Source organism: Chiloscyllium plagiosum, chromosome 21, assembly GCF_004010195.1.
Source record: "Chiloscyllium plagiosum isolate BGI_BamShark_2017 chromosome 21, ASM401019v2, whole genome shotgun sequence".
Classification (NCBI taxonomy): Eukaryota; Metazoa; Chordata; class Chondrichthyes; order Orectolobiformes; family Hemiscylliidae; genus Chiloscyllium; species Chiloscyllium plagiosum.
Window position 1 is genome coordinate 21,601,076 of NC_057730.1, and position 20,035 is coordinate 21,621,110.

Below are 20,035 nucleotides of genomic sequence, written 5' to 3' on the forward strand. Positions count from 1 at the left end.
TAGATAAACAAGCATTTTGAGGTTCAGAAATATGATGAGTCAACAAGCAATTAAATTGATAGCAAATGCAAAATTCGGCTTATGCTAAAATACTGGAATTAAACCAAAAATTGATTGAAGCACTCACCAAATCAAGAGAGCTTCAAAGTGAGTGGCGTGATGGTTCACTAGATGGATTCCTGTGATCAAAGAGTTTTCCTTTGAGAATTGATTTGAGTAGAATGACTTCTATGTCATACAATTTAGGAAAATGAATGATGATCTAATTGAAATATGCTGGGCTTTAATGTAAATGTTGGGAAACCAGAACTAGTAGTATAGTGTTGGGCTAAGAGATTGGTAATTTAGGGCTGTGATAAGGAATATCTTCACTCAAAGAAAAGTGAATCTTCGGAATTCTTTGCCCTATAAACCATGAATGCTCTGTTGTTGGGTATATTCAAGGTTGAAAATTTTAAACTTTTGAAAGGTATGAAAATCGAAGGATGTGAGGATAGAGCAGGATGCTTGACTTTAACCTTAAGGCCAGCTGTCAAAATGGCAGAACAGAGCTTGAAGGGCTGAATGTCCTACTTTTGCTCCATATTTCTTTCCAATATTTTCTCGTTTATGTTTAATTTATAGTTGTTTTAGAGCAGGTGAGGTAAATGTAATCTTGTTTAGTGCCATGTGGATTTAGTTTTTATAGACTTTAGTAAGGCATTTGATAAAGGCCCATTTGGCAGATTAGTACAAAAACTAAAATCACATAGGATTCTGGATAGGCTGGCTATATGAATACAAAATTTGCTCATAGAAGACAGAGGGTAGTAGTGGAAGGGGTTTTTTTCCGGAAGGGAGACCGGTAGCTAGTGGTATTCCACAAGGATCTTCTTCAGTTCTCTGTTGTTTGTAGTATATATGAATGATCTGGAGAATTCATAACATACAGATGGATCTCGGTGTGCAGGTCCACAGTACCCTAAAAATGGCAACGCAGGTGGCCAAGGTGATTAAGAAGGCATATGGCATGCTCGCTTTCATCAGCCAGGTCATGGAGAACAAGAGTCGGCAGACCATGTTGCAGCTATATAAAACTCTTAGTAGACTGCATTTTGAGTATTGTGTGCAGTTTTGGTCGCAACACTATTAGAAGGATGTGGAAGCTTTGCAGAGAAGGTTCACCAGAATGTTGCATGGTCTCGGCATTGGCTATGAGAAAAAGTTAAAAAAGACTAGGATTGTTTTCACTGAAAAAATGGCAGCTGAGAGGAGACCTGATAAGGTGTACACAATTATGAGAGGCATAGATAGGCAGATAGTCAGAGGCTTTATCCCAGGGTTGAAGTTTCAGTTGCAAGGGGGCACAGTTCAAGGTGAGAGAGAAATTTTAGGGAGATGTGCAAGGAAATGTTTTCATGCAGAGTGTGTTAGGTTCTTTTCCTGAGGTTTCACACAGGTGATGCAATTTGCACACACCAACTTCTGCAAACAGTTAAAGCCTGTATAAGCCCCCCCCCCCCCCGACACTGTTCGCAGGTGTGCGAAGTCAAGTCAAAAGAGGCTCCGAACAAAGGAAACACATCCCATTTATACAGGTCAGTTGGTAAAGCTCACAGGTACTCCCTAGCCCCCCCCATCATAACAAGTTATCCCATGTACAATGGCAGGATGAGATCATCCTCTGAGATAATATAAATGTCCTAATTCTAAGGAATCTTTTTGCAAACAATTTCCTGACTTCGTGATTCCCCAAGACAATGTAGGTGTCATATGCTTCAGTCTCGGGGGATGATCACGCAAATGGATTTGATTGACTGGGGATGGCTATGAAAGCATTTCTTAATGGAGGGGACTGAATGAGAGTTTAATTTGATTATAGCAGTGGAATAGTAGTAAATGGCTTCCCAAATGAAGTGTGGATTACGATGGATAGTCATCCATATTCCTGCATGCTGTCTGTGAGACAGAATGCCATCCCCACCTACTTCCAGAATGTTCAGCTTGGAGAAAAAACTGTACTGTTTAACCCTTTGACATTACATTAATGTCCAGAGAGAGAGTGCAATTTAATCTTTTAACATTACAAGAATGGTAGGAGTCTGGAATGCACTGCCAGAAGAGGTGGTGGAAGCAGGCATGTTGGTGACTGAACGATTACATGAAGAGTGTGGTGCTGGAAAAGCACAGCAGGTCAGGCAGCATCCGAGGAACAGGAAATCGACATTTCGGGCATAAGCTCTTCACCAGGGATTATGCCTCCTTCCTAATGAAGGGCTTATGCCCAAATCGTCGATTATTCTGCTCCTCGGCTGCTTCCTGACCTACTGTGCTTTTCTATCATCACATTCTTGATTTTGATCTCCAGCATCTGCAGGCCTCACTTTCTCCCGTTTATATGAATAGGGAGGGAATAGAAGGATATGGACCAAATAAGGGCAGAAGGTTTTTTTTTACTTTGGTTAGGGCATGATGATCGGCACAGGCTTGGAAGGCCGAAGGACCTTTTCCTGTGCTGTTTTCTCTTTGTTCTTAGTAGAACAGGGGAATCTTTTAAATTTTAATTATATTGGGAATAAATGCTGACTAGAAGGAATGTTCCTGAAGTTAAAGTGCTCCTTGTCTGACTGCAGTGGAGGAAAATCATGGAACGTAGGAAAAGAAGTATACCATTAAGTCCTGTGAGTCTGCTGCCCTATTCAGTGCAATCATGGCTGAGCTGGTTTTGGTATTAGGTCTGCTTCTGCACCCCATAACATATGACATCCTCATGAAACAAAAATCTAACTTGTTGTTGAATAAGTGTAAGAGACCTGGCCTCCACTAGCTTCTGGGGAAGAAAGTTTCACTCTGAATAAGCCTCTGAGAAGAAAAATCTTATCTCTCTTAAAAGGAAGACTTGGTATCTTAAACTGTGCCCCCTTGTTTTCATTACTCACAGGTAAAGAAACGTGCACCTGACATCCACCTTGTCTAGTTCTCTCAGGATGTGGCATCGTTAAGTAAAGTCACTGCTCATTTGTATAAACTCCAGTGAATAGAGACTAACCTGTTCAGCTTTTCTTCTTGAGATGAGTTTTCATCCTAAGAATGAGTTGAGTGAACCTTGTGTGAAATTCTCTAAACCAATTTTTTATTTTCAAATAATGAGACCAAACCTGTCCTCCGTGTTCCAGATGTGGTCTCTCCAAAGATATGTACAACTGCAATAAAAACCTACCAGCTCATGTTAGTATTTTCTTATCAACCTTACTGTTAGAATTCTTAGATTCCATTTCCTTATAATAAATGCCAACATTCTATTTGACTTCCTAATTATTTAGAGAAATGTAGACATTTTCCGATCATCCAGTTCAGAGATTTCACTCCATTGGGGCAAGTGGGATTTGAACCTGGACCTCCTGGTTCAGTGGTAGGATTTCTACCACTGCACAAGAATCCTTTTGAAATAATTCAAGCAATTTGTCAGTAACTTTGAAATGAAACTATGATGCGCATCTTCAGAGGTTTTTGCGGAGGTCTGTAACTCGGGTTGCAGATGAAGCCGAGCTGCTGGGTTATCGTGCAGACGTTTTATTACCACACTGGGTGACATCATCAGCTTGATTTGGTTGAAGCCTGGAACGCATTACCAGAAGAGATGGTGGAAGCAGGCCCATTGGCAGCATTTAAGAGGCATCTGGATGGTTACACAGAAGTCATACTGATGACGTTACCCAGAATGGTAATGAAATTTCTGCATGATAACTCAACAGCTCAGCTTGCTAACCTACTGCCACATCTTCAAAGGACGCTGCATTCAAGTGGGATAATTATTAATTTTAAATGATGCTAGTTCATTGATTAAATCTGGAATTGAGGACTTTGGGTTTGCGTTCTCCAAGATTTATCACAAATCTTGATTTTACAGCTGGGACATTTCATCTGTTTCCCCTCAAATGTTTAATTCCAATTTTAAAAGAAATTGCAACTATTAAACATAAGAGATGTTGGTGAAAGTAAAATTCAGGCTAAAAATTGTCAACGTACAAAGCAAGTCACTCAGTAGATGAATTATTAGAAACTGTTTACTGGAACCGTTCTATGAAATGTTTCCATCTGAACCAATAATCTTTTTTCGAATGTTGCCTGACCTGTTGTGCATCACCATCATTTCTCACTATATTCTTAATTTAGTTAAATTGGTTTTCTGTTTTAACGGATTAACCTGATTAGATCCATGTACTTCTGGAGCAAACAAAAGTTCAAAAAGCTTTCTGAGATGCATCAAGTGCCATTAATAGGATCTTTCCAGAAAATAAATTAAACAACTCTGAGAAAGACATATATTAATGTCTTCCTCCCGCCCATCAGCCAATTTTATCTTCATGTCTCCTCTCCAAAAGGTGTCTCATTTTGGGATATGATTCCACGGGTTCCATGAACTCAGGTACTCATTTTTCCTCTGTGATCTTAGACTGAATTTCAGGCTAATTGAACCCAGGGAATATCAAACCAAATTCCTAATGAAATTGATCTGCACATTGTTGTGCAGTGGCTATACCCCTGAGTCTGGGCCAGGCGATCCATGTTCCATTTCAGGATGTGATGGCCATGGAGGTGTGTCATAACATATCCAAACAAGCTGATTAAACATAAAATACTTTCATCACACCCCACTTGACCAGACAACCCCAGAACTGCTGATAGTAACTGTCAAGTTTCTGCATATACAAAAACAAATTGCTGGAGAAACTCAGCAGATCTAGCAGCTGTTGTGGAGAGAAAGAAGTGTCAGTATTGCAGCTCCAGTGACCCTTCTCCAGGTGTCTGTGAGGTGAAGTCAGCTCAACAGAAGCCAGGAATTGAACCTAAGAACTGTCTGACATTCATGGCGTTCCCATTTAAACCTTTTGGAGTTACCTCTCATGTATTCCTGTCATATATTGATTTTAAAGGAAAAAGAAAGACTGAGAGTCTTCAGAAAATACAGGAAATCTTTGCAGAATCTTAGTATTATTTTGCATGTTATGTGTTGTTTTAAATAAGGGCATCTTAGAAAGTTTGGAAGTTTAGTCCTGTGGAGAGAAGCAATGAAAGGGTATTCAGATGGCCACTGTTCAACAGATGGTGTGAATTGTTTCTCTATAAGTGAGGTGCGCACAAATAATATGCGATTGTGTTAGAGACCACAGGCGTTGTACTCTTTTTTTTTAACATTTTATTCATCCTGTAATTTAAGGTGTTGGTTTTACTGTATCAGACTTTTTCTTGTTGCATTTCGAATTCTCTACTTCAGTTTAAGCTTTTGGTATGCTTGAATATGGTGGTCATTAATAGAAGATAGATCTGAGGTGAGGGTGCAGAAAGGCAAGCAGTATTTGTATCTGGCTAGCAGTTGGGTATTTCTGTTCTGGAATACCACAAAACTGTACAACACTTTTGAACATTAAAGCTTATATTTAAAAAGTATTGCAGCAGATGTGCAATACCTGCCCACGGCTTCCAAGCTAAATATGCTGCTTAGTTTGCATTTGGTAGAAATATTATACTTAAGAAAACTTGTGACTTTTCATTAATTTAACATGAAATTAACAGCCGTTGTATTTTCAATTCACCCACCAAGCAAGTTTCCCTCCTCTTGTAATTGGAAATCAAATCAGATGTTGATCTTAAAAGCAGCTTGCTGATGATTTGTTTTCCTGTGTATTGAGGAAAATGTGCATTGAGTTTGATGCCTATTAATTTATCTTCTTATCTGGTCTCTTAACTTGCATAAAATTATACAGATTGGTGGTGTGCGAACTAAAAAAAATACACCCTAAGCAAAAATAGTAACTAGATGGTACACTGATAACTGGTAGAAGCATACATTAAATCTTGATTTTCTATTGCCTTTATTTAGGATGAATACTATCACCTACTAGCAGAGAAGATTTACAAGATTCAGAAAGAGCTTGAGGAGAAAAGGCGCTCTCGGCTTCAAAAACAGCAGCAGGGAATGTTGCCAAACCAGGGAACCTTGACAGGTCCAGGTGGCCAGCCACCTGGCATGTCGCAGGCGCCAGGCATGGCTCAGGTCCAACCTGTCCGACCACCTAGTAAGTATATTCCTGCTTGATGAACAAAAGGTAATCTCTCACTTAAAAGGAATGTTGGACTTCATAAAACAAGCACTTCAAAAGCTAGCTGTCTGATTTAGCTCTGCTAGCTCGACTCAAAAGTTTGTTGTTTTAAGCCCCACTCCAGAACTTGAGTACGTAGTTTGGGCTGAAACTTCATTGCAATCATGAAGGAATACTGCATTGTCAGTGGTGTCATTTTTCAGATGAAACTTTGAACACACCTTGACCACCCATCAGGTGGATATAAACAATTGCATAGCACTATTTGAAGAGGATTGTGGATATCCAGATGTTGGAGTGGTTCATGTGTGGAATGAACTTCCAGAGGAAGTGGTGGATTCAGATACAGTTACAACATTTAAAAGCATTGATGGTAGCCATGATGTGGAGGAACTGGTGTTGGACTGGGGTTATCAAAGTTAAAAATCACACAACGCCAGTTTATAGTCCAACAGGTTTATTTGAAAACACTAGCTTCCTGAGCACAGCTCCTTCATCAGGTGGTTGTGGAGTATAACATCATAAGACACAGAATTTATAGTAAAAGATTATAGTGTCATACAGTGATACATTGAACAAACCTGCATTGTTAAGTCTTTCATCTTTCAGAATGCAGATTTTGGTTCATTAATATGTAAATCCCAGAACTTCATTTAAGTCACCTTCTCGAGATAACTTAAGGTTTTATAAAAAGAAGTGACATCTCAGCTCAGACAATGCAATAAAGGTGTGAGGTCAGAGTCTCTCTGTATCCCAATCTTGAGTCAGACTGGTTATATTTCCAAGGTGGAATTTACAAAATATCACATGGATTGACTGCCTGCAGATTGTGCATTTTTTGAGTAAAATAGAATATATCTGCAAATACAAATTCATCCCCATAGACTTGTACGTGTGTGTGTGCATGCATGAGAGAGAGTGAGCATGAGTGCACATGAGAAAGGTGTGTTTGTGCTTGTGAAGCTTGGTAAAGTGTGTGTGTGGATGTGATGGAGTATAAGCCTGTGAGAGGGTGGGTGTGTGTGTGAGATTTCTGGGCCTCTTGCTGAGATATTTGTATCATCAATAGTCACAGGTGAGGTGCCAGAAGACTGGAGGTTGGCTAACGTGGTGCCACTCTTTTAGAAATATAGTAAGGACAAGCTAGGGAACTATAGACGAGTGAGCCTGACGTCGATCGTGGGCAAGTTTTTGGAGGGAGTCCTGAGGGATAGGATGTACATGTATTTGGGAAGGTAAGGACTGATTAGGGATAGTCAACATGGCTTTGTGTGTGGGAAATCATGTCTCACAAACTTGATTGAGTTTTTTTGAAGAAGTAACAACGAAGATTGGTGAGGGCAGAGCGGTAGATGTGATCTACATGGACTTCAGTAAGGCGTTCAACAAGGTTCCCCATGCGAGACTGGTGAGCAAGGTTAGATCTCATGGAATACAGGGAGAACTGGCCATTTGGATACAGATCTGGCTCAAAGGTGGAGGACAGAGGGTGATGGTGGAGGGTGGTTGTTCAGACTGGAGGCCTGTGACCAGTGGAGTGCCACAAGAACGGTGCTGGGCCCTCTACCCTTTGTCATTTACATAAATGAATTGGATGCGAGCATAAGAGGTACAGTTAGTAAGTTTGCAGATGACACCAAAATTGGAGGCGCAGTGGACAGCGAAGAGGGTTACCTCAGATTACAACAGGATCAGGACCAGATGGGCCAATGGGTCGATGTTGTGAAACTTAAAAGGGTCAGAAAAGATTTACAAGGATGTTGCCAGGGTTGGAGGATCTGAGCTATAGGGAGAGGCTGAACAGGCTGGGGTGTTCCCTCCCAGTCGGGGAGCACTTCAGCAGTCATAGACATTTGGCCTTGGGTCTTTGGGTGACTGTCTTCCAAGGTGGACTTCAGGATAGGCAACAATGCAAAGTAACCGAGCAGAGGTTGATAGCCAAGTTCAGTATCCATGAGGATGGCCTCAACCAGGATCTTGTGTTCATGTCGCACTACAGGTGACCCCACTACACTGTACACTCTCTCTCAAACAGGCACACATACGCACATTTTCTTACTGTCACATTCATGCAGAACCTGTCTCATATGCACATACACCTCCCACGCTCTCACCCACACGCAAACCCTCTCACAGGCTTATATTCCATCTCTCAACACAAGCGCACACACCCACAGAAACACACACAGACACACCTTACCAGGCTCTCTCTCACACAAACACATGCTCTCATGTGCAAGCACACACTCATATGTGTGCATGCCCCCCCCCCCCCCCATACACACACCACCCACCCCATAAACACACCACATGCATGCATGCACATACGAGTCTATTGGGTGAATTTGTATTTGCAGGCAGTCAATACATGTAATATTTTGTAAATTCCACTTTGGAAATAGAACCAGTCTGACTCAAGATTGGTATACAGACAGACTCTGATCTCACATGTTCATTTATTGTCTGAGCTGAGATATCACTTTTTTTTTTAAATAAAATCTTAAGTTATCTCGAGAAGGTGACTTAATATGTAAATCGCAGAACCTCATTTAATGAACCGAAACCTGTATTCTAAAAGATGAAAGACTTCGCAATCCAGGTTTGTTCAATATATCACTGTACGACACTGTAATCTTTTGCTATAAATTCTATGTCTCATGATCTTAGACTTCACAACCACCTGATGAAGGAGCAGCGCTTTGAAAGCAAGTGCTTCCACATAAATCGGTTAAACTTGGGTGTTGTGTGATTTTTAACGTTTAAAAGACATTTCAGTAAAAGACATGAATAAGAAGTGTTTGGAGGGATATGGGCCAAATATAGGCAGGTGGGACTAGTTTATTTTGGACTTATGGTTGGCATGGTTAGACCGAAGAGTTGGTTTCTGTGTTGTATAACTCTACGACTCTATGTCCTGACCAATATTTCCTCGTCAACACAACAGGACCAGGGGGAAGGTTAATCACCCTTCAAGAATATTCAACTATTCCATTAAATTGTGGCTAATGTGTATTTTCAAATCTATTTCCCCATCGTTGCACCTTATTTCTTGATGCTCTTACCAACAGAAAGCTTTGCTTCCACTCTTGAAATTTTCAAGTAATCCATTAGCCTTTTGGGAAGACACCTTCAAGTTTTTATTGCTTTTATGAGAAAAACAATCTTCCTAATTACACTCCTCAATACTGAAATCTAATTTTAAGATTGTGCACCCTTGATTTTGTTATTGCTTTTTATGGGATCTCACTGTGTTCAAATTAGTGCTATAATTTCTACGTATCAAAAACACTTTATTGGCTGGGAAGCATTGTCTTTCTCTGTTCATGTAGCATCCTCTTATCCAAGGCTCACTAATCATGGATTATACCAACACTGTGGGTCATGACAAGGAGCCAGACCCCAAGAACTACCTCAGCCAGTAACAGGATTGAGCTCTCACTCTTGGTTTTATTTTGCACCACACTTTAGCCATCTAGCCACTTGAGCTAAATAACCCCTTTGGGAGATCCTAAAATTGTGAAAGGTGCTGTAGAAATGGAATGTGGTTGTACTTTGTGAAAAGCTATATTTGTATCTATGATTAAGTATTTTTAAGTGCGTTTTCCATTCTTCATTTTCAGGATTTCTCTCCAATTTTCCTCAATACTCAATGATCTCTAATTTCATTGAGGTTTCCTTGCTGCCTTCTGTAGTTTGTTTATTCATCCTTTTTTTTTATATATGCAGTGTGGCAATTTAAATGTAGGTTCAGAATTACAAACTGTGTTTTCATCAAGTACTGAGTTTAAGTATGTGTCATTTGCTTCAGCTAATAATGGGAAATTCAAAATCAAATGGAACACATTATAGATGCTATAGTAGCTGATCATAAGTAGCAATAGAAACAGGGCATTCAGCCCATTGAGTCTGCTCCACCATTCATTGAGATCGTGGCTGGTCTTATTATTCCTAACTCCACTTTTCCCCATAACACCTGATTCGCTGACTGATTTAAAAATCTGTCTGTCTCCATTCCAAATATACTTAACAATCCAACTTTAACAGCCGTCTGTGGTAAGCAGTTACACAAGTTCACTACTGTCTGAGTGACAAAATTCCTCATCTCTGTCTTGAATGTGCTACCCCTTATTCTGAGATTACGCCCTCTTGTCCTAAACTCTCCCATGAGGGGAAATAACCGTTCTGTATCTAACTTATCAAGTTCCCTAAGAAGCTTACATGTTTCAATAAGGTTGCCTTTCATAACTCCAGTGAGTACAGGTTGTTCTGCTATGATGCAACAGTTGTGTTATTCAGCAGCCTCACACTATGGAAAATCGCGCTGTAGACGATTGCTAATAGAAAATCACCCAACCCGTTCAGTAGAAAGTTTGCGTTATTCAAACAATGTTCACAGTTCATCAATTGCATTATAGCCAATTTGCACTGATGAAACACACATTATAGCAGAATGACCTGTACAGACCCAACTTACTTAACCTCTCCTCATAAGACATTGTTTCCACACCCGGATCAGCTAAGCCAACCTTCTCTGGACTGCCTCCAATGCCAGTATGTTTTTATTCAAATTAGAGACCCAAAACTGTTTACAGTATTCTAGCTGTGGTCTGACTGGTGCCTTATATCGTTTTAGCAAAACCTCACTTGTATTATACTCCATTCCATTTGAAATAAAAGCCAGGATACCATTTGCCTTCCCTGTTACCTGTTGCATGTTAGCCTTTTGAGATTTATGCTCCCGAATCCCTTGTTCTATAGTTTTCTGCTGTATTTCTCCATTTAAGTAATATTCAGTTCATTTTTCCTGCCAAAGTGTATAACCCCTCATTTCACTACATTCTAATTCATCTATCAAGTCTTTGCCCACTCAATTAACCTGTCTATATCCCTCTGTAGATTATTTCTGTCCTCCTCACCACTTCCTTTGTGTCATCTGCAAACTTGGCTAGAGTACATTCACTTTCTTCTGCAAGTTATTAACATATATTGTAAATAACTGTGGCTCCTAGCATTAATCTGTGGTACTCCACTGTTTAAAGGTTGCCATACTGAAAATGGCCTCCTAGTTCCAACTTTCTACCTTTTAGTTATCCAATCCTTTGTCCATATTTATTTACTACTTCTAATACTGTAAGATCTTAGCTTATTAAGTAGCCTAATGTGTGATACTCTTCGTCATACTGCTTCTCCTTTATCCTGCTTGTTACTTCCTTAAAAGATTCTGATGTGTTTTCCCCTTCTTGAAGCCATGCAGACTGCATTACCATATTCTTTAATTCTAAATGTGCTGCTATTACTCAAATATTTTCTTAATAATGGACATTAAGCTAACTGGCCTGCCTGTATTTTGTCACTTTTTCTTTTAAATAAAAGTTGGCTGTTTTCCAATCCTCTGGGACTCTTCCAGAATCTAAGGATTCTTGGAACATTGCTATCGGTTCATTCACTATCTCGGAAGCTACTTGAAATATCCTAGAATGCACACCATCAGGTCCAGGGAAAATATCGATCTTTAGCTCCATTCGTTTTTTTTTAAGATTCCCTACAGTGTGGAAACAGGCCCTTCGGTCCAACAAGTCCACACCGACCCTCCAGGGAGTAACCCACCCAGTCCCATTTCCCTCTAGCTATATGGGCAATTTAGCTTGGCCAATTCACCTGACCTGCACATCTTTGGACTTATGGGAGGAAACCGGAGCATCCTTAGGAACCCAATGCAGACACAGGGAGATTGTACAAACTCTACACAGACAGTCACCCAAGGCTGGAATTGAACCTGGGACCCTGGTGCTGTGAGGCAGTAGTGCTAACCTCTGAGCCCTATCACTAGCACTTTTTCTCTAAGCAATAGTTGTTGTGTTTATTGCCTTTCCTCCTTTATTCCTTGGTTATTTAGTCATCTTTTAATGCTATTAGTGTCTTCTGCTGTGAAGATACTGCCTTTCCTGCATCCCCATTATTTGCCCCACTTCATTCTCTAAAGGGCTTATGTTAGCTTTGGTTTCTCTATTTGTTTTTTACATTCTTATAATTAAAGAAGTTCAGACCATCTGTCTTGTTATTATTTCAAAGTTAACTTCAAAAGATATCTTAGCTTTTTTTTGGTTATCTTTTTCTTTTTTTAACCCTTTCATAATCCTCTGACTTACCACTGATCTTTGATACATTGTATGTTTTTGCCTTACAATTGGAAAAAATGAACTATTTTTCTAATCAACCTGTTCAGAGATGTTATTACGCAAAAGAGGGACAACTTTTTCACACATTGGGTGGTGTCTGTATGGAGTGAGCTGCCAAAGGAAGTGGTAGAAGCTGGTACAATTACAACATTTGAAAGGCATCTGGATGAGTACATGAATAGGAAGGGTTTAGAGGGAAATGGGAAAAATGATGATAAATGGGACTAGATCCGTTTAAGATATCTTGTCAGCATGGATATGTCGGACCGAAGAGTCTTTTTCCATGATGTAAAACCGTATGACTCTGACCTTTTGGAACAGGTGGGAATTGGACCCTGGCCTCCCAGTCCAGGGGTAAGGATGCTACTATTGTGCCAAGAGAGCCCCCGTCTTACAATTTCATGCTCTCTTTAACTTGTTAATAATAATTGCCTTGTCACCTTCAGAGAATCATCCTTTCTCACTAGGATAAACCTTTGCTGTGAGCCACAAACTATTTTCTTAAATGCTTGCTCTTGTTCCTCAGCCTTTGTTTAGTCTTTGCTGCTAAACTTCTTTCTCAGTCCATTCCAGCTAGCTCAAACCTTATTCCGTTTTGACCCATGTTCCCTCCCTTTCAAACTGAACACTAAATTCTACCACATTAAGGTAACTGTTTCTGAAGGGATCTTTTACTCTGACATCATTTTTAAAACCTGCTCCTTTCTCCACCACCAGATCCACAATTGTATGATTCCTGGTTCTATTGTTTTAGGAAACTGTCTCGAACACACTATGAATTCTTCCTCATGGCTATTGCTGCCAATCTGGCTATCCCTGTCTGTATGACTAATAAAGTCACCCATAATTAATGTTCTGCTTTTCTTGACGTGCTCTCATTGTCTCTTTTATTCTCTGTGCTACTGAATAACTACAATTTAGAGCACCTGTATACTATTCCTACCAGTCTCTTCATTCGATGTTATTTCTTATCTCCAATAGACAATAAGATGTGGGAGCAGAATTAGGCCACTCTATTCATCGAGTCTGCTCCATCATTCGATCATGGACACTGTTTCTCAATCACATTCTCCTGCCTTCTCCCCAGAACCCTTGATCCCTGTATTAATCAAGAACCTATCTATAAAAACGGAAGGAACTACAGATGCTGGAAATCAGACACATAAGTTTGTGAGAAGATTTGTAGCTCGGGTGCTTGTGGCTGTGGTTCTGTTCGCCGAGCTGGAAGTTTTTGTTGCAAACGTTTCGTCTCCTGTCTAGATGACATCTGAGGCTGTCACCTAGACAGGAGACGAAACGTTTGCAACAAAAACTTCCAGCTCGGCGAACAGAACCACAGCATCAGACACACAAACAAATTGCTGGAAAAGCTCGGCAGGTCTGGGAGCATCTGTGGGGAGAAATCAAATTTAACATTTCCGGTCCAGTGACCCTCAGAATGGATGGCAGCTAGGGAAATATAGGTTTTTATGCAGAAGATAGGGTTGGGAGAATCAGTCAGAAGTAAATGATAGGTGGAAAGAGACAGTTGGAATGACAAACAAGTGGATAACAATCAGACTAGGAGGGTGAATAACTGTTGGTGGGGACTGTTAGTGACTAACAATGAATTGGTGTGTAATAACAGACCCTGTGATACCAAGGCTTGCTGTCTGGGGGCTGGGGTAAGGACATAAGAGAGCTCAGGACCAAAAATTGTTGAACTCTATATTGAGTGTATATATTGAGAACCTGTCTGTTTCTGTATTAAACTCGTTCAATAACTCAGTCTCCACGGCCTTCCACCACAATGAGTTCCATAGATTCTCCACCCTCTGGCTGAAGAAATTCCTTTTATCTCAATTCTAAAGGATCATCCCTTCATTCTGAGGCTGTGTCCTTTGGTTGTAATCTTTCCTCCTAGTGGAAACAACTTCTCCATGTCCAATCTATCCAGGGCTCTCAGTATTCTGTAAATTTCAATTCTTTCTCACTCCATTAAGTACAGGCCCAGAGAACTCAACTGCACCTCACATGACTAGCATTTCAGCTACAGATGAGTCTTGTAAACTCCTCTGGATCCTGTCCAACGCCAGCATATGGAGACCAAAACTGCTCACAATATTTCAAATACGGTCTAACCAGAGCCTTATACTAAATAAAAATTGAAAGAACTGTGGATGCTGTAAATCAAAAAAAAATAGAAGTTGCTGGAAAAGCTCAGCAGGTCTGGCAGTATCTGTGAAGAGAAATCAGAGGTAACCTTTCGGGTCCAGTGACCCTTCCTTAGAATTGATGGTAGCTCGTAAAATGTTGGTTTATGTGCAGGAGATGGGGGGGGGGGGGGGGGTTGGAAGGGGTAAGGAGTTAATGATAAGTGGGGAGAGAACCCAGAAAAACAGTTGGACACACAAAGGAGTGGATAATGATCTGGCTGGAGGGTGAATAGCTCTTAATGGAGACTGTTAGTGGCTAAAAATAGGTATTGTGTAATAGCAAACTATGTGATAACAAGGCCTGGTGTGTGGGGTAGGGGCTGACATAGAGTTCAAGCCCTAAAGTTATTGAACTCCATGTTGTGTCTGGAGAGCTGTAGTGTTCCCAAGTGGAAAATGAGGTGTTGTTCCAGCTTGTCAGAGCAGAACTTAGACACTTAATGGTAAGGTCCAAGGGAGTGTTGCTGAACAAAGACCTTAGAGTGCAGGTTCATAACTCCTTGAAAGTGGAGTCGCAGGTAGATAGGTTAGTGAAGAAGGCATTTGGAATGTTTTGCTTTATTGGTCAGAGTATTGAGTACAGGAGTTGGGAGGTCAAGTTGCAGCACTACAGGACACACTGGTTAGGCCACTTTTGGAATATTGCGTGCAATTCTGGTCTCCTTCCTATTGGAAGGATGTTGTGAAACTTGAAAGGATTCAGAAAAGATTTATGAGGATGTTGCCAGGTTGGAAATAAGGCAGGGCAGGTGACTGAGTTTTCAGAGGGGGAGCACTTTGGGGCCAGCAGCCATAATTCTATTAGATTTAAAATAGTGATGGAAAAGGATAGACCATATCTAAAAGTTGAAGTTTTAAATTGGAGCTATAGGGAGAGATTGAATAGGCTGGTGCTCTTTTCCTTGGAGCATTGAAAGCTGAGGGGTGACCTCATAGAAGTTTACAAAATCATGAGGGGCATGGATAGGATAAATAGACAAAGTCTTTTCCCTGGGGTGGGGGAGTCCAGAACTAGAGGGCATAGGTTTAGGGTGAGAGGGGAAAGATATAAAAGAGACCTAACGGGCAACTTTTTTACGCAGTGTGTGGTGCATGAATGGAATGGGATGTCAGAGGAAGTGGTGGAGGTTGGTACAATTGCAACATTTAAAAGGCATCTGGATGAGTATATGAAGAGGAAGGGTTTTGTCATAGAGATGTACAGGACGGAAACAGACCCTTCGGTCCGACCCGTCTATGCCGACCAGATATCCCAACCCAATCTAGTCCCACCTCGCCAGCATCCGGCCCATATCCCTGCAAACCCTTCCTGTTGGAATATTGCATGCAATTCTGGTCTTCCTATGGGAAAGATGTTGTGAAACTTGAAAGGGTTCAGAAAAGATTTATAAAGATGTTGCCAGGGTTGGAGGATCTGAGTTACAGGGAGAGGCTGAACAGACTAGGACTGTTTTTCCTGGAGCGTCGGAGGCTGAGAGGTGACCTTATAGAGGTTTACAAAATCATGAGAGGTATGGATAGATTAACTAGACAGAGTGGACCAAGTGCTGACAAATGGGACTAGATTAGGTTGGGATATTTGGTCAGCATGGACTAATTGAAACAAAGGGTCAGTTTCCATGCTGTACATCTCTCTGACTTGTGCTGACCTTCACTGGAACACTATAACAAGCCTGAGACAGAGATGTTGTCCAGACAACCGGGTGGTGTGTTAAAGTGGCAGGCAACTGGAAGCTCACGGACTTTTTTGCAGGCAGAGTGTCGGTATTCTGTGAAGTGGTCACCCAGTCTCTGCTTCGTTTCACCAATGTAGAGGAGACTACATGGTGAGCAACGAATGCAGTAGATTAGATTGTGAGAACTGCAGGTAAAGTGCTACTTCACCTATGTTGGATACTGAGAACGAAGGAGATAAATGGGCAGGTGTTACACTTCAGGCAGTTGCAGTGGAAGGTGCTGTGGGAATGTGTTGGGAGTGAAGGAAGAGTGGACCAGGATATCCCAGAAGGAACGGTCCCTGCAGAAGGCGGACAAGGAAGGAGAGGGAAAAGTGTGTCTGGTGGTGGTATCTCACTGTATTTGGCAGAAATTGGCAGTTGATCTTCTGAATGTGAATGCTGATGGAATGATTGATAAGGACAAGAGGAACCCTGTTACTGTTGTGGGAGGCAAGAGAGCAGGTGAGGACAGAAGTGCAGGAGATGAGTGAGACATGTTTGAGAGCCCTGTCAGCAGTGGTGTTGGGGATTCCTCAGTTGAGGAAGAAGGTGAACATTTCGGAGTTCTCATGTTCTCTTGAGGCCAACTTCAACAAATGTGACAGAGACGAAGGAACAGGGAGAACGGAATGGAGTCTTTACAGGAAGCAGGATGCGAGGATGTTTAGTCGAGGTACCTGTGGGAGAGTGTGGGTTTATAGTGGATATTAGTGGCAAGTCTATCCCCAGAAATGGAAACAGTTGTCAAGGAAGGGAAGGGAGGAGTTGGAAATTGGAAGTGAAATTGATTAACTTTTCCAATTCCGGACAAGAGAGGAAGGCAGCACTGATAATATCAGTTTATCGGAGAAAGAGTTGTAGGTGGGGACCAGAATAGGACTAGAACAAGGAGTATTCCATGCACCCAGCAAACAGCCAGGCATAACTGGGGCCAATACAGGTACCCATGGCTGCCGTTCTGACCTGAAGAAAATAAGAAGAGTTAAAAGAGAAGGTGAGGATGAGATCAGCTAAGTGGAGATGGGTAGTGGTGGGTAGGGACGATTCAGGCCTTTCTCCAAGAAGAAGCAAAGAACCCTGACACTATCCTCGTGAGGTATAGGTGTATAAAGGCATTGCACATCTATGCTAAATAGAAGGCGGCTGGAGCCTGCAAACTGGAAATTCTAAAACTGGCATAGTTCAAGGAATCACAGATGTATGTGAACAGGGACTGGACCGGGGAGAAAAGACTGAGCCAGGGTAGGAAGAGATGAGTTCTGTGGGGCAAGAAAAAGCAGAAATAATGGTCTGCCTGGCAGTCAGTTTGTGAATTTTCAGAAGGAGGCAGAAGCGAGCTATGCAGTGCTGAGGAATGTCACCTTGGAGTCAGGGAGAGATCCCCAGATGAAGTGAGTCGGTGACCATAGTTGATACAATGACCTAATTACCATAGTGGGCTCATGGTCCGGGGAAGATCATAGGAGGTACCTGAGAGCTGGCGCTCAGCCTCTGCAATGTAGAGGTCAGTACACCAGACTAAGTTAGCACCACTCCTATTGGCAGGTCCAATAACAAAGTCAGGGTTAGATCTAAGCACATGGAGTGCATTCATTTTGGAGGGAGAAAGGGCAGATTGGGTGAGGGTGGAGTAGAAATTGAGGTAACCAATGTCACATTGAGAGTTCTCAACGAACTGATGGAGTGCAGGTAAATGCCAGAAGGAGGTGTCCAGGTGGAGGGGGAGTGTTGGAGCTGTGCGAAGGGGTCTGTGGGTTGGGGAGAGGACTCTTGTCTAAACAAATGGGCATGGAAGCAAAGATGACGGAAGAAGAGTTTGATGTCATGTCATGCCCGAAATTCGTTAAGGTGGGGATGCAGAGGGATAAAGCTGAGACTTCTGCTGAATACAGAACATTCAGCATCAGAGGGGGAAGGTTAGGAGGGATGGTGAATACCTGACCGGAAGTAGTGTTGGGGGAGGGGAGAAAAGAGCTGACATTTCGAGTCTAATTGACCCTTTGTCAACTCGAAACATCAGCTCTTTTCTCTCCTTACAGATGCTGCCAGACCTACTGAGATTTTCCAGCATTTTCTCTTTTGGTTTCAGATTCCAGCATCCGCAGTAATTTGCTTTTATCCAGTGTTGGGGGAGGGGATGGAGTTAGAGTGAAGGGGAAGGGAGTAAGATTCCAGAGAGCCATGGTATCTGAGTGGTTGCATCTTAGGTCTTGATGCCTGAAAGGAAAAGTTTCTTATTAGCACAGCAAATGAGCTGGAGGATAAAGTGGAACTGCGGAGTGGTGCAACCCTGAGCCAGCGTGTTGAAATGCTGTGAAATAAAAGTCGAGTGTGCACATGTGACACCCCATGGCATTGAAGATGCAGCGAGAGCAGCTGTCTCTGGAACTTTAAACATCATGAAGGTACCTGTGATCCTGGGTGGATTCAAATCACAAGGGATGAAACTTCAATTGGAATCCATGTGGGGTGAGTCTGAGCTGGAGGCAGTCACTGAGGAAAGTAATATGGCGATGTAAATGAGTTTTAGCAAATACTTGGTCAGACACCAGGAGTGACTATGAAATTAATGTCAGTGTACAAGAAAAAAGGTTGGAAATTATGTCGAAGAGAGGAGTAGAACTTCAAGGTATGCATGCCTAGAAGAGAAGTGGCAGAGAGTAGTTAAATACTAAATAAAACTGAGAGAATTGTGGATGCTGTAAATCAGAAGCAAAAACAAAAGTTGCTGGAAAAGCTTAGCAGGTCTGACAGCATCTGTGAAGAGAAATAAGAGTTAACATTTCCATTCTGCTAACCCTTCCACGGAAAGGTCCTCGGTTCTGAGGATGGGTCACCGAACCCAAAACATTAACCCTTATTTCTCTTCACAGATGCTGTCAGACCTGCTAAACTTTTCCACAACTTTTGTTTGTGTTTCTGACCAGAGCCATATCCAGTCTCAGCAGTACACCTCTGCTCTTATACCATAACTCTCTGGCACAGTGGTTAGCACTGCTGCCTCACAGCGCCAGAGACCCGGGTTCAGTTCCCGCCTCAGGTCACTGACTGTGTGGAATTTGCACATTCTTCCCGTGTCTGCGTGGGTTTCCTCCGGGTGCTCCGGTTTCCTCCCACAATCCAAAGATGTGCAAGTTAGGTGAATTGGCCATGCTAAATTGTTAGGTGAAGGGGTAAATGTAAGGGAATGGGTCTGATTGATTTGCGCTTCGGCGGGTCAGTGTGAACTTGTTGGGCTGTTTCCACACTGTAAGTAATCTAACCTAAACATGTTTTTTGCCTTCCTAATTGCTATCTGAACCTGCATGTTAACCTTGAGAGAATCCTGTGCTAGGCCTTTCGAGGCTTCCACCACAAAGACTGACACAAAATACCTGTTCAGGTCCTCAACCATTTCTTTGTTCCCCATTACTACTTTTCAAGCCTCTTTTCCAGCACTTCAATGTCCACACTTGTCTCTTCCTTACTTTATACATATGTAAAAATACTCTTGCAATCCTCTTTTACATTACAGGCTAGCTTGCCATCATATTTCATCTTCCCCCCACTCATTGCTTTTTTTTTAGTTGCCCTCTGCTGGTTTTTAAAGGCTTCCCACTAATCTTGTACTACATTGTACACTTTTTTTTGGTTTGCTTTTATGCTGTCCCTCACTTCCTTTGTCAGCCATTGTTGCCTCATCTTCCCCTTAGTATTTTGTTTCTACCTTGGAATGAATTTCTGGTATGCCTCCCGAATTACCCCCAGAAGCTCCTGCCATTGCTGTTCCATTGTCTTCTCTGCCAGACTCTTTCTACTCAACTCTTGTCAGTTCCTCCCTCATGTTTTTGTAATTACCTTTTACTCAGTTGTAATACCAT

General features: G+C 41.8%; 1 protein-coding gene across 7 annotated transcripts in view; it reads left to right on the forward strand.

Moving 5' to 3' along the window:
• The window catches only part of LOC122560629 (CREB-binding protein-like), a 209,445-nt gene that overhangs the window by 91,104 nt on the left and 98,306 nt on the right, over nt 1-20,035 (forward strand). For all 7 annotated transcript variants that reach the window (XM_043711477.1, XM_043711472.1, XM_043711474.1 and 4 more), the window contains one exon: nt 5,864-6,059. In XM_043711477.1, coding sequence (XP_043567412.1) covers nt 5,864-6,059 — 196 coding nt within the window. The remainder of the gene's footprint in view (nt 1-5,863; nt 6,060-20,035) is intronic.